The 15,379-nt window shown below is 29.4% G+C and overlaps 1 protein-coding gene across 5 annotated transcripts in view; it reads left to right on the plus strand.

Moving 5' to 3' along the window:
* LOC106457551 (transformer-2 protein homolog beta-like) overlaps positions 1 to 13,003 on the plus strand; it is a 56,465-nt gene extending 43,462 nt beyond the window's left edge. The window contains exons 8-13 of one of the 5 annotated variants that reach the window (XR_002610195.1): positions 696 to 811; positions 974 to 1,068; positions 3,124 to 3,421; positions 8,333 to 8,474; positions 9,542 to 9,736; positions 12,722 to 13,003. Coding sequence is in view for 1 of the 5 variants with exons in the window: in XM_013916983.2 (XP_013772437.1) it covers positions 696 to 811; positions 974 to 1,068; positions 3,124 to 3,158 (246 nt within the window). In the remaining 4 variants the exon portion in view is untranslated. Of the gene's footprint in view, positions 1 to 695; positions 812 to 973; positions 1,069 to 3,123; positions 5,483 to 8,332; positions 8,646 to 9,541; positions 9,737 to 12,721 lie in introns of those variants that run through there. The other 4 variants (XR_002610196.1, XR_001290710.2, XR_002610197.1 and 1 more) reach the window with 4 other exon arrangements.
* The last annotated feature ends 2,376 nt before the right edge of the window (positions 13,004 to 15,379 follow it).

The following is a 15,379-nucleotide window of genomic DNA, read 5'->3' on the forward strand; positions in this document are numbered from 1 at the left end:
TATATAATTCTTTAATGTTTATTTAATTAATACTGTAAAACACATTTAAAGTTTCTCTGTCCAGAATATTTTCAGAATGCATCCTTACTTTATTATATATATATATATATATATACTCCTATATGAAATTGATTTTTTTTAACACAGTATTTTTTCAGGAACTCATTAACTGTGCTGAAATATTAATACTGAACAGAGATGGTGGAAGTGGCATGGATTTCAGTTTCACTAATGCATGGACTTCAGGTTTAATAGTCTTTTGTATGAGATGGTTGGAGCTAGTATTTGGTAGACATAATGTTTCTTATTGGTAGATATATTCCTTTTAATTTGCTACTGCTGATAGATTTTGATGACAAATATCTTTGAACAGATGGTCATCTAAATGGTTTTTGATAGTGATACTCATGTCACACAAGCATTCATTATTTTGCATGTCATATAGTCACTCTGCTTTATGTATGCCATAAATGGAGTATTTTAAATGTGCATATCCTAGTAAAGTGTTACTTGTAAATATGCCATTGTTCTGTACACCATCCATAAAAAAATTTAAGTATGTTAATTGAATGAAGCTTTGTTACATCATACTCTTGGTGACAACATTACAGATTTGATCACTTAACTATCACATCAATTAAATAATCCTCATCAATATAGCAGCTAAATTCTCTTTCAATACATGATTTCCACAGGCCAAAGAAAGATGCAATGGGCTAGAAATTGATGGACGGAAAATTAGAGTGGACTACTCTGTTACAAAGAGAGCACATACCCCAACCCCAGGAATATACATGGGTAAACCTAACTTGTAAGTATTTTCTGGCTTTATGTGAAATATTTTAGCTTCAGATTTGTCAATAATGTACCCTTAACTTCTGCTATTATATAACAAACCAAACAATTTTATGTTAACTTTAGATTTATGTGTAACGAAAATGATAACTTGTGTTATTTATTTGTATGTGTTTAGTCCGAAATATGGTGGTAACTACAGAGGACGCTCTCCATCATCAAACTATCATGGCCGCAGATATTCACGTTCGAGGTCCCGTTCATACTCACCTCGTAAGTACTACTGCTAGGAGACTGAAAGTGGAATAAAGCATGGATCCAAGAATAGTTACCCTTGACAACCTATCATGGATTTTTGTAGATATACATTTCTCTCTTGTTTTCATTTTGACTTTATGATGCTTCATGTGAAATGGATACATGTAATATTTTAATGGTTAGACTAATTTCATTTATTTGCCTAGATAATAGTATATTCCAATGAATTTTGATTTTGTTGACGTTTTTTGTTGTAGACGGTCTTCAAGGGCTTTAGCTAGTCTTTCTTCATGTTGAAGGCATGTTCATATATATATATATATACACACATACACACACTAGAAATTTTAGCATAAAAGTTTTAGATGTTTTCAAATGATATGAAATTAAATAGATTCATCCTCAGGCTAAGTTACTGCTGTTATTGTACTGTAATTATAGGTCTACTAAAGTGATCTATATTTTGGAACTGTTGCTAAGTTTTGTTTATCAGAAATTATTTCTTCCGAGTTTCCAGTTTAACATTTGTCATTATATGATTTTTTGTGCTATATGAGTTCACTTTTTATTTCATGGTTTTTAGCCTGATTATAGTTTATTCCTTATGTTTCTTTATTGGTAAATATTTTACTGATTTCTGAGTTTAAATTGAACTTCACTCTAATTTTTAGGCTCCACTTTGAACATGTTAAAATAAATTAAAATTATAGTATGTTCCTTTTTTATTTATTGCACTGTTGTTTTGAAATTTGTGATAAGGTGATAGTTAATCCAAAAACTACACCTGTACTATGCCAAGTTTAGAGGGTTTTTATTGAGTGACTATGTCATTGTACTATTAGTTATTCTTTGCAGCAATAAATACACTGAAATACACTTATGAAGTAAAATATTTTGTGAAAAAAAAGTATGTCGTAACTTTAGAAATTTTCAGTTGCTTCCATTTTTTAAAAAAGTAAAAAATATATACTTAGCACAAACATGCAAATTCCACTTTTCTAATTTTGTGTCACCCCAAAAAAGGTGTTCCAAATAAAAATAAAGTTTTTGAAAATACTTGTCTAAATAGATGTTAAAACTTCAAAAGAATCAGTAAATAATTATCATTACTACAACAAAATTTAGCACCATAAAGACTTCACAAGTGTTATATTATTGTTGAAAATAGCTTACCAGTTTTGTCTATGTATGATTTTCATTATCATTTGAAATCACAAGTGGAAATGTTTAGGATAAGTAGAACCTCTTCTCAGGTGGAAAAAAAATTAAATCATCTCTATGTGGAAAATTGTTATTTATAGTATACACATTATATTACTTCATTTTGTTAAGAAAACAAGAAAAGACGAAAATAAGAAATCCTATAGTTTAAGCACTTTCAGATGGTCAAACTTTCTTCATTAGGGGTAAGCCCACAGTTTCTGTCTAAAGATATTACCAATTTATTGAAGCATCAAAGATTACTATTGAGCAGTAATATATTTGTTTTTTAGGTATTGGTATTAACTTTTTACATTTAAATTTAGAAATTGGAATAAAGGAAATTGGACTGAGGCTGTTTAACACCAAAGAAGTAATGTTTTTTGTTTTTTTATCAAATAAGAAGAATACAATTTTGTTTGGTATTCAAGAGAAAATAAAGAAGGTAAATTACTGTTCTTTTCCACTTAATTATATCTTCATTTCTAGATGAAAAGGTGGGTTTTTTTTTGCACAATATTTTATATACAGGTGTATTAGCTAATTTTGCATTTTCACTGAAATATTATAGTCAAATTGGTTGTAGTATCAGTTTCAGTAATAGAGCATTATTTATGTCATTTTACAGAAACTTATTTTGTATCTGTAATCTGCACAAAAACATATTGTACTGACATAAACTTTACAAAGAATATTTTAACTGTAAAATGTTCAGTCTTAGTTTTAAAAGATGGTGTATCCCACAACCATGTTTATATGGGTAAATTATTGCTAATAACATCTGTAAGATGAGGCATGTTTTTACATGTATGTTATGAATAAAGTGAATTATTCTATCTAACCATTGTTCCATTTGTTTTAAATCAAAAGGGCTTGAAGAAAGAAATAAAAGGATGAAGAATTAAGAAGCGAAGAATTTAATTGCTTTGCGAAGATGGCGAAAATAATTTGTATAGCAAGATTAGAAGTGGGGTTAGTTAATGAAGAGAAAACAAGAAGGGGTCAGAATAAGAATAACGGAGTTCTCATCTGTGGAAAGTTCAGGTGTGAAGAAAAGCACACAGTTAATCAGAATGTGAAGAGAAGTTGGAGAGTAATAGAAGAAAATTTTAGTGAAATTTTGTCATGAAGAGAATGAATAATGAAGGCTCAGTTGATGTTTGTACAAGTAAGCAAACAAATTGCAGTGGTCTTTGTCATTTTTCATAATGCAGCATAAGGGACTGTTACAGAAAAATACCACTTGCCAAAATTACTGTTTACTTAAGAAAAAAAAAGACACAAACAACATAATCTTATGTGAATGGTACAAGTGTAGTGCATCAACCCCCATTTCTGTGAGGCTATACATAGCAATGTTTACTATAATTCCAAATTTATTAAGTAAATTGTTAAGAAATTTGGTTATCTTTTAGTAAACATAACAAGTATTTTATACACATAAAAAGAAGTATTTCTACTAAAGACTTGTCTTTGAATTTAGTGAGTCAGTCTGACTCAGATTCTGAATAGTCTGAGTGCAAAGTGATTTGTCATGTTAAGAGTAAAAAACAATATTTTTTTCATCTGACAGTTTTTGTACTTCAGTTAAATATTCTCTACTACATCCTAAAAGAATAAATTTTCTTTCTGAGAAAAATATACTTTATCTTTTACTTTCTCTAACATTAATTGTAGTGAAAGTTGAAAAATATGATATAAATCGAAAGTACATTTTCTTTTTTTTTTGTATAGAATGACTGCAGATTGTAACATACAATTAGTTATTTGTCCTAAACAGCCTCAGGCTTGTAACACTTTGCACATCTATCTTTAATTTTACTGTTTTGAACCTCATCCAACTAGTATGATAAAGTAGTAAATCACTTGGCAGGAAGCTTGGTGTAAGTTACAGTAAACAGAGTATTGATTTACCTCATAGACAGCAGTTCACTTGTATTTCTCATGGAGAAATTCTTTACGTTTTTTCATTTGAGTTTTAGTATCTAACCTATTAAGTTTCAAGTTTTTACATTTTAGTAACTTTTATAACAATAAATGAAAAATATACATAAAAATCAAGATATTTAGTTCTTATGTCTGTACTGTTGTTTTTTTTGCCATCAGGTAGACAAAGTACCATAAGCCTACTTTATTTGTAACAGTGTTGATGTTCACAAAATATTAATTTTTTATTTCAGATATGCAGTTTAGAACAAACAGTATTATTATTATACACTAAAAACAGTGCCCTAAAACTAATTTAACTGGTTTTCTAAGTGAGCTATAAATAGGTTAGAAATATTCTTGAGCTGGTCAAACTAAACTCAACAATGGCAGATAAAAAACTGAGGCCAAGTATTTCAAAACCTTCTGGTTGAATGAACTAGCTTTGTAGAGAATTCACTAAAGTATAATCTTTTTTTTTTTACTGATTAAAAGTAATTCAATAATAAATGCTAGAAAGAATTGTTGACATTTTTTGAAAGACAGAATGTGATACGAGGGACATGGCATGTGGGTTTAACCTTCTTGTCTATATGTTAGTAAAGTATATTACATGGAAGCTCAAAATTTACATTATAGCTTAGCAATATCTATAAAACTTGAAGATAATACAGTGCTCCAGATAGCTAGCATATCTGCATTAAATATGCATGACTTTTTGAGATACCTGTCATATTATATTCTATACATAGCAGTTACAGATGTACTATCACCAATATGCTATATTATGAATTGGTGTGCTCACTGGTTGCATACTGTGAAAATGGCTATTTTTTAACATAGACGTATCATGCTTAAAAAGAAAGCAAACAACAACTAGGAGTGTAATGATACATCAAACTATCAATAGATTGCAATTATGAACGTCCAGGTAGCAATGCATCAATGGTAAATTTTAGAATTGATAACAATTGTTGATAGTACCCTCAATTATTGATGTTTTCCAGAGTTTGCAAACATGATTATTTTCTCTGTTCTGTTTGTTTTATATTAAGTTGTTTCTCTGTAATTTCACTTTGTTACAGATTGGTTTTATGGTCTAAACTCACCTGTAAGCCTAAAACCACGTGTATTACATCCTGCATTAGCAATGTTGCACGTCCCATGGACTAAGCGTGTATTAGAGAATTAATTATTGCTATATGTATCTTAACGAAAATTTGCAATCTTTTAGTAAACTTGATACGTATGTTGTATTAAAAAAATCAATTTTTTTCAATAAAGTATTTGCATGAAACATGAATTTTATTATAAGGATAACTTATACTTACTTCAATTTTAAAGTTTTTCTTATTTTTATTTGCATAATCTCTAGAACCTCCTAAATGAACATCAAAAGATTTTTTGGTAACATTGTATATTATTTCTGTAGATTTCTCTACACAAACAAATCATACGTAAGCCTTCTATTTTTGATGAAGATCTAGCAGGTGGGGCTGTTACTGATATTGCAGATTTTCATGGAGCCAATAAACTTGCCAAAATTTCAAAGGAAGCTAGGAAAAACACTGAAACTGGAGTGATGCCCATGCTTAACAAGAATGATTTGGTACAAAATGAATGGCCTAGGTTCAAAGGCATATTTAAACTCAAAACTGAACGCTTATGTAAGAGTTATTAAATTGCATGGTGATCAATCTCCTAACATATCAAAATTGTGTCAAATAGCTTTATGCTTTAAAGATTGTGAAAGAGCCTTTTCTGTATAAAACAGGCTCAAAACAAAATTCAGATGCTCTGTGAAGACTGAAAAAGATAACATTGTTTAATGAGAATTGTTAGCACAAAGGATCACATATAAAGTGTAATAGACTTAAAATAAGATCCAAAACTTGAGCGCTTTCAAATAGTTGACTATTCTTCTCCTTTGTTCTCCTGAAGAAGAATAGTCAACTAGTCGAAAGCGCTCGAGTTTTGGGTCTTATTTTAAGTCTAATGAGAATTGTAATGTTAGGCTCAAAAATTTCATTGTATGATTCCAATCCTGCAATTAAAATGTGGGACAGTGCAAAGAATAGAAGGGTGAGGCATTTTTACAACTATACAAATAGAACTAAGAAAATTAAAAATGAATGTGTAAGTTGTGTATGTGTATTTGTAGTACTTTCTTGAGGCCAGATACGAATCTGATAATATTGACACATTCATACTCTTATAAATGAATCAGTTGCTACATAAACTGGCATACAGATGCTTGTCCATGATACTGAATTATTGACCACCTTTGGTAAATACTAATTGAGACAAATTTGATCTACACCGTAGAGATCATGACAAAAATTACCTGGAGCACTGTGATATGTGAGTAGAAATAATCTCAAATGGGAAATTCATAGTGAAGAAGTATAACGTGATACAGAGAAATGAAGACTGGGAATTTATTTCAATATATTCTTTTGAAATTAAAAAATCAAAATTTTTATGATATTATAGTTTAAATAATAAACTATGTTTTGACACCAAGTTTATGGACATAAATTGATGAAATTTTAAATGTAACTTAAAAATATTATGACTTGTACTTTGACCCTCTGCTGCACACACAGCAATAAACTGCTCTCTGCTTGGATTTGGATACATATTTGTAGGACACTTATAGCTTGTTTAACTAAAAATATTTATTTTCAAACAAATCATACAATTCAATAGACTGCAAAAATTAGCTTTAATAAGATAAAAAGGCATAATAACACCATGTTTGACCTGTATGTCTTGTACATTCTGGCACGTGGGTGAAATTAATTTGTACATCGTTTTTTCTTTTATTGGAAAATTGCATGAAAAACAAAATGCTACAGAAATTTTTACTGGAAATAAATAAGCAAGTTTTAATTTGTAGTAATTTCTTTTTAAATAATTAATTTCAGTGTTTCATTGTGTACTATTTCTAGACCTGAATGGGATTAGTGATGAGTATATTAAAATATTTATAAGAGATATAAATTTTACACCAATTATAGTTGCATAATAGAGTAAGACAACATTAAATTGTAAGAATAAATACCACATTTGCTATTACAGTATCTGAGAAAGAAAAAACAAAGGTTCACTTTCTTAATTATTTTCAAATTGAAAAAAAATAGCAGAAAATAACTATTTTTATCAGTTGATTTCTTCCCCATTGTATACCCAATGGAAAATGGTTAAAAGTTAATTATTGTTTATTTTATTTCTATGCCAGTTAAGATAAACCTAAACAAGAGGAATTCCTAATAGCCACTGCACTTGAAATTCTCTTTGGCAGGATTAGAGTAATTTAATCTGTGAGACTTTTTTTTTCCTTTTTATTAGCTATATTTTTGTGCACCAGAAATACCAAGCTCATCAAGGATCTCTACCAGCGTACACCAAATTGAAATTCTTTTAGTCAAGATTAGAGTAAATTAATCTATGAGATCTTAGGCATAGTCAAATACATCAATTAAAAGGGTTTGACCTTCCAAGTCCAAAATGGTAATTAATCTCAAATCGGTCAAGATATGACAAAGGTATGAGCTAAAGGTTTGTACTTCAAAACCTTGTAGCCATTTTATGAGCCGCTAAAAATTCCTATTGGACTATATTTACATAAAAGACAAAAACATTCAAGGTAAAATATGATAGTTCCCACAACAATTTTAAAGGATAAGATAAAAAAATAAAGCCCTCTACTGCCAGAGGAGTTTAGAAAAAGTATTTGAGATACAATAATCACCAGTCAGCCAAAACTTAAAGAAAGAAATTCTACTTGTATGTTTTTCCTGCCACTGATATATTAATGTTCTGTATTCAGTGTTCACAGCTACATTTAAGATTTTTTTATTTAGTTTCAATTCATAACATTTTCAACCATTATTATTATTTTAATGTATTCTAAAGTAGAGTAAATGTTTCATTCATGAATTCTGACAAGCAGGTAGCTTTCTCTATCAACTCACTAAAAAAAAAGAATGTCACTATTTGCATGGTAAATGTATTGAGAGTGGCAAGTCACAATCTAGTGATTAATTATAATTTGTACTTGCACTGATATTTCACCACGCCTTAGTTGCTTCTGTAAAAATTAAGTGAATTTTATGTACTAACTTAACAGTGGTATATAACCTATATACAGGGATTACTGTTTTCCACTGAAAGATGATAGTGTCTTTATTGCAAGCCAATGGAACATTAAACAGCAGTTGAAGTAATACTGGAGAGCATAGTAATTCTTTGGACACTTCTCTTGAGTCAATCACCTTACACTAAGGAATAAGGTAAGATAGAAGTTAAATTTATTTTTAATTGGAGGGCTATTACAAAGAACTACAATCACACTACAAGAAGTATAATTAAATACATTATACTTTTAATGGTGTTTCAAAGTGGTAAGAAGATTTTTTCTGTATTGCTCATGGAATTCAACATATGAAATATAAGGAGTAAAAACTTCATCACTAAACTAAAAAAGTGTTTAAGAAGTTTTGTACCTTTACATAAAACTTTTACTTGATATGTTATAAATCAACATAAACATGAATAGATCTACTTATATTCTGAAGTTTGTAAAAGAAAAGCTAATAATGCATTAGTTGTAATAATAATTAGATATTTGTTGTTGTTTTTTAACTTCCAATTGGTTACACTGAAAAAGCATACATAAATAAACTTAATAAGGCTCTGTAGATTAAAACAGTTATTGAGTGTATAGCATAGTATATTTTATACTGCTAATTTCAAAGCTTTTATTCAGGAGTTATAGCTGATATTATAGAAGTACTATCCTAGAAAACTTGGCACGAATATTGGAATTTACAGATTACATTTGTTATTACAGCATATGTCAAAAATATAGGCTAAAGTTTCATTTATGTATGTTTTGATTTATGATTTTCACAAGTGTTCATACTTTAATTTCTTTTGGAATGTTTTAGAAGCCCAGGGAAAATATAATTTATTAGATGCCTCTTGATGGCTCAGAATTAAGTTTTGAGGACTTGATTGCTAAAAATTGGGTTTCAATATTCGAGGTGGGTACAGCAAAGATGGTCCAGTTTGTGGCTTTGTGCTTAATGACAAACAAACAAACAAAATTTTATTAAATCTTAACTTTGAGAAGCAATAAAACAAAAGTATGCTGAAGAAGACGAGTATATGTTTTAGTCAAATAACTAATACAGGAAACCATGTGTAGTGGAATGTGTTTCTTGCTGTGAATACAGTACCTGAATAAATTGGATAATGTAGTATAAGCATTATTCACAGAAGCAACCGCATTCTGTAAGTTGAAATTGCTACTCATAAAGGTTTTTGTTTCCTCATTACAATTAATCCTTTCTTCTAGCAAGACTGGGCAGGCTGATAAAAATATATTCTAAAGAATCTTGCACTGAAAAGCCAATACATGCAACTTTGAATTAGCAATCAAGATGGCATCCATGCAACCAAGCATACAGCTGGAACTTGTGATTCACTATTGTATAATTTTTTAGACGACTTCATACTCAAATATTTTTCTGTCAAGTCAAACAAATTACTGGTAAGGCTTTAAACTCTTAGTAACTTAAAGGTTCATACAGAAGAGCTTATGTAACATTAAAAGACTTTTCAAAGACAAAAATCATGACTTTTAAGACTCCCAAGAAACAAAAATAACCATATACAACAGTTTGCTAGACAATATTTCATATATGCAAATATAATAATAACTTATTTTTAAACTGTTGAATAACATAAACCCTGATTTAAAAATGTTTGAGTTCTTCAATACATGTCAACATCAAAGAAACAGCAAGATCTTTATACTTGCATTATTAAATGAATTATATATAAATATATGAGATCAACATATCTTTCACTTACAATAAAGCCTAAAGTAATGTTTTTGTACTTTATCAACAGGTATTGCAAGGCACAAGAATACTGTAGTCTTTACTTTTTAGTTGCTGAGATGGCCTAGATGGATCAACAGGTCCCCTGTTGTCCTTAAATTTTATGTTATGAACAGATTGTGAACACTGGTAATATTTGATATTTTTCAAGATGTGACAAAGTAATCGGTGTACAATGTTTTAATGGCTTTAGTTGTATTATAATTATTCTTGTATAACAGTAAATGAAGTAAATTACAAGAGGGTAAGAAAATAAAAAAAATATTAATGTCCAAATTGTAAAAAAAAACAACAGGAGTGTATGTTTTCAACTCAACAGTGGCAATTAAAACATTATACAATAATGAGAGTGTTCAAACAAGTCAAGGTGACAGTGGAGTAGATGGAAATTTGGAACAACTTGATAATATTAATGAAGGTAAAATGTTTGATTAATTTGATAGAATAAAAAACATAAATATTGGAAATAAACTTTGTATATGAAATTAGACAGGAAATTTCCAAATGTAAAATTGATGAATGTATGAAAATGATGTCAAAAATAATGGTTAACATAAAGGAATATAAAAAAACAAAATAAGAACATGAAACAAGAAATTAACATCTCAAAAAAAAAACAAGTAACTGACCTTCAACAGTATTCACGAGTTGTGAATATTGAAGTTCAAGGAGTATCAGAAGTACAGTGATGGAGTATCAGAGAAATTATTCATAAAGTTGAAATGGCTGTTAATATCAACATAAAAGATGAAGATATTCAAATTTCTCATTGAGTGATCCTCAGAAATATAAAGAAAGAAACTAGGCCAATTATCATACAACATAGAAACAAATGATTTCAACAAGGAGTGAAGAAAGTTATTAAAAAACTAATATTAATGTGATATATAAAAGAAAAGGTCTAGTACTTATAAATGAACATCTTAAGCCCAAACTTGAAAACATTTATTTTAGTAACTAAAATTACTGCTACAAACAATAACTATAAATTTATTTGGGTTATAGAAAGAAAAATTCTAGTAAGAAGCTCAGAAAATGAAAAGCTAATAAGAATTAAAAGTGAGCAAGATTTAACTAAATTATAAAATAGCATTAAAACTAGTAACTTAAATTTACATCAAATGGTGATAATCCATATATGATTAATGTAATACAAATGAACATACACATTTTAAATAAATATTTGAGTTTTTATTATATATTTTTACAGTTAGTTATATAGAAAATCATATATTACTTATGGAAACTTGGGCCCAAAATGAAGTTAAATTTATATAATATAGATGGGTATAAAAATATAAAGTTTGAAATTATGATAAATCTGGAAGTACTACAGTATTTGTAAGCAATTAAATAACTGTACAAGAAGTAATTACTCAATTTGTAACAGCTAAAGTAGTAAGCATATATTGTACTTATAAAAATACCTAATTTAATATTGTAGCAATCTATAGTTTTCATTAGTAAATGGGCTTATGCTAAACAACTAAAAAATCTTTTTAGTGAAAAATGTAAACATTATAGGAGTTAAGTATAAATATTAAATCTGAACAGAATAATGTAAAAGTATATAAAAATATCATAGTTGCTTTTGGTTTTATCCTTATATACAAACTACTACTACTACTACTACTACTAGAGAACAGTGAAATACATATCTTGATCATATTAAAACAGATCTACACAAGAAGCAGCCATGAAGCTGTAGAGATTAATTAAAAAATAAAATTGTATAAAGGTGACGATAATTTAAATATCAACAATAATGAAGTAGTGAAAACAACTTACAGGAAAAATTGATACAGTAACAAAACAAACTGATTTCAGTAGTATCTGTCAAAAATTTAATATTCAGGATGCATATAAAGATTTTGTTACAAAATTAGAAAATATAATTATATCATCTGCAGAATAAACAGAGAAGGAAACATTAAAGCCATGGATGGTAAATACTATCTCTTCAACAAAGAAATAAAATGTATATAAAATAAATTACCAACTATAAAATATTATTATTAAATAACTGGAATTTGTTGTGTGTTTGATAGTGTGACCTGCAGAAGAAATTTTAACTGCTAAGTTGCTCTTTTTCATGTGTTTTCCTTATTTGTTTCTTCTGTTGACTGGGAAAGCATTGATATTTCTTGGGATGACATATAATGGAGGAAAAATGATATAATTTAAAGTGAACTACAATGACATTATAGTTAAACTATACAACTTTACTGACAACCAGGTCATGATGCTAGTACTGGTGGTTATATTGTCCTGGTCAGTGAAGATTAACTACCTTCTACCCTCAGATTAGTTATTCTTGATTGGCATGGCATAACCTTGTACAGATCAAAACATCTTCTACAAACACACTCCTTAAGGCAAAAGTTAAACAAGGTAGAAATACATTTAGTTTTTGTTATGACTGATAATAAAACATTCATTCAAAGCAACTATCATTGAGAAGACACACCTCACACATTTTGGAGCAACTATGATGGCCCATCAAAGACATTGGAGGCAGATGTTTCACTAAACTCACAACAAATATATTTCAACAAATTTTTCTCACTTTTATAAGGTAGAATACGTAACTTAAATTTTGTGTTAATTTTGTTGTTTTTCTTACTTAACCACAGGTGTTTGAAAGATGATGGTAGCTGTTGCAAGTTTTTCAAAGAGGAAAATACCAGCTTCAATCAATAGTAAAATTCAAATGTGATATATGCTATGAAATACAGTTTCTAACAACAGATCGTGTAGCCAAAACATGTAATCATCAAAGAAAATTTAAATGCTCACTGTATGATGATGCTGCTGTTGTATGATGAATGATAGCACTGGTGGTGGTTAATCAAGCTTGAAGTAATACTTTCTCTACTGTATGTACCAGTGATGGGCTCAAATTATATTTTCTAAAGGTAAGATATGGGAAAGGTACTTATATAAGCTTCTTTTACCCTGTTGTTAAAGTCTTTTATGTGCAATGTCCAAGTAGATTACACATTTTAACTATAACATAGGTTATTTGCTTTGTTGTATTTTCTAGCTAAAAATAAGTATACATGAGCCAATAACAAAAGAATAAAGCACATTAGTTTTGGAAAAATCTGTTTTTTTCTTTCTTCAACTCTATAGGGATCATATTCATTAACATATAGTACTCTAGTGAAAAAAGAGCTCTCATGAATAATGTTGGAACATACCTGTGCTCATAATTTATAGAAATGCAGTCATAAACATGTCTTAACAATATTTATTACTGATAAAAAAGTGAACTGCAAATAATTTTTTCCCCACATTCCTCTTAATGAATCAAGAGGATGGTGGGGAAAAAAATCTGCAATTAACTTGTTTTAATAACAGTTTTTAGGCCTATTGGTTTTCCAATATTTTGTGAATCTTAAGAAAATATCCTCACCCAGATCTGGAAAGACTTGCTCTTTGATGAGATAACATCAACCCAAAAGTAGTAAAAAAGATTGGCACTATGAGGAGATTTTGTTGATGTTATGATATTAGTGTGGTTGTTAATGGCAGTTAATCTCAGAGGAGTTACAGGCACCAGTGTGCTACAAAGTTCAGATATTTGGAGTAATCATTGGACATCATACACTCAAACTCCTTTTCCTTACATGTTACCTGTATTATAGGGAATATATTCAAAGCAACTATCATTGAGAAGACACACCTCACACATTTTGGAGCAACTATGATGGCAGATGTCTTCGTTGAGTGATTCTGCTGAATGAAAAATGCAGTCTTTAAGTTCAATACATTTTTTGTTGTTGGTAAACATCAAAGAAAATGTCAATACAGATAAGTGTTGCAAAAAATATAATGTTTTAACCATAAATCAAATCTCTCATGAAAGCTAAAGAATCAGTGGAAAATGCAGTTTCTCACCACCTAGAAAATTAACCACTGAAATATACACCCATGGAACAATAACCACGAGGAAAGAGGATCTATCCAACAGTTAAGAGAGGAGCCAAAGAATCAGCTCTTTCATGTTTATGAAAACCATTTTAAATGTAGTTTATATTTTTGTTCTTATCACAGAAATATAATCAATAAGAAAACACTTACTAGAAAAAAACAGAAATTCAGGAGACTTCAATGACTAAAATCGTTGACAGTTTTAGAGTATTTAGCCAGAAAATCTGAAATACTACTGAGCAACAAGACAACAAACTGTGGTTAAATTTGTATGCATCTGGCAGCAAAATGTTCAACTGTTTGAGCAGGGGGATACATAATTTTGGGTGTCATGCTGCTGGACTATCATGTAAACTTGAAACAAAATGTGATGGAAAATCTTATTACATACACAGTCCATCAGTTGTTGTAAAGAACTTCAAAAACCAGCATTAGAGAAAGAAATTAAAATGCAGTTGATGACTTTTGACTGAAGCAAGTTGAAAAAACAGAACAGAGGCCATACAGAAGACACCCAAAATACTCTATGGTGAACTCATGCTCAACAGCCACACAATTAGAAACAAAAAGAATACCTCATATTTTTGTAGTTAGATGAAACTGAAAGTAACCAATTAGCAATTCACATAGAAGCTCCAAAAAATATAGAAATGGCCAAATGAATCTTGCTGTGGATATATCTGTAAAATGCAGGAATCAACATTATCTAAAGCAAAGGTTCAGCATTTACTGTATACAGAGAAGCAAGAGTGTTAGGAATTATGAACATCTGGCAGTAACACCTACAAATAAAGTATCCATACAACAATGCAGCAAACTGGTTGATCTGGAATATAGTTATCATGCTGGATCTTCAGATAGCTTTGTGAGTGAATACATAGTGGAAATGAAGTGCCTTGTGAGAGTGAAAAATCTCACTCCTCGGGCTGCCCCAAAAAGTATGCAAATTTTCTGTGTGAGCACTACAGAAAATGGGAGATTCAGGTTAAAGCAAATCCACAGTTACTATTATCAAGTCCAAGAATTTTTGCACATATCCTGTTGACTGCACTGATTTTTTAGTCACATCAAAAGGGGTTCACATTGAAAGAAAATAATGACACTAAAAAACCAATAAAATGACAAAATACTGTCATTCAATTACCTGATTTTTTTCAACATTGTGTATAAGACACACTTTTTAACCCCAAAATTTGATGTCAAAATCTGCTTGTGTCCTATACACCGAAGGTATGAATAATATATATGTATATATACGATATACACAAGTCATATGTAAATATATTTAAATAGGCATGCATAGTTTAGTTCAGTTGAATGTGTTATTTATAACAATAGTAGTTTTTTTTCTTTTAAAA

The sequence above is a fragment of the Limulus polyphemus genome, unplaced genomic scaffold (assembly GCF_000517525.1).
Source record: "Limulus polyphemus unplaced genomic scaffold, Limulus_polyphemus-2.1.2 Scaffold344, whole genome shotgun sequence".
Taxonomy (NCBI): domain Eukaryota; kingdom Metazoa; phylum Arthropoda; class Merostomata; order Xiphosura; family Limulidae; genus Limulus; species Limulus polyphemus.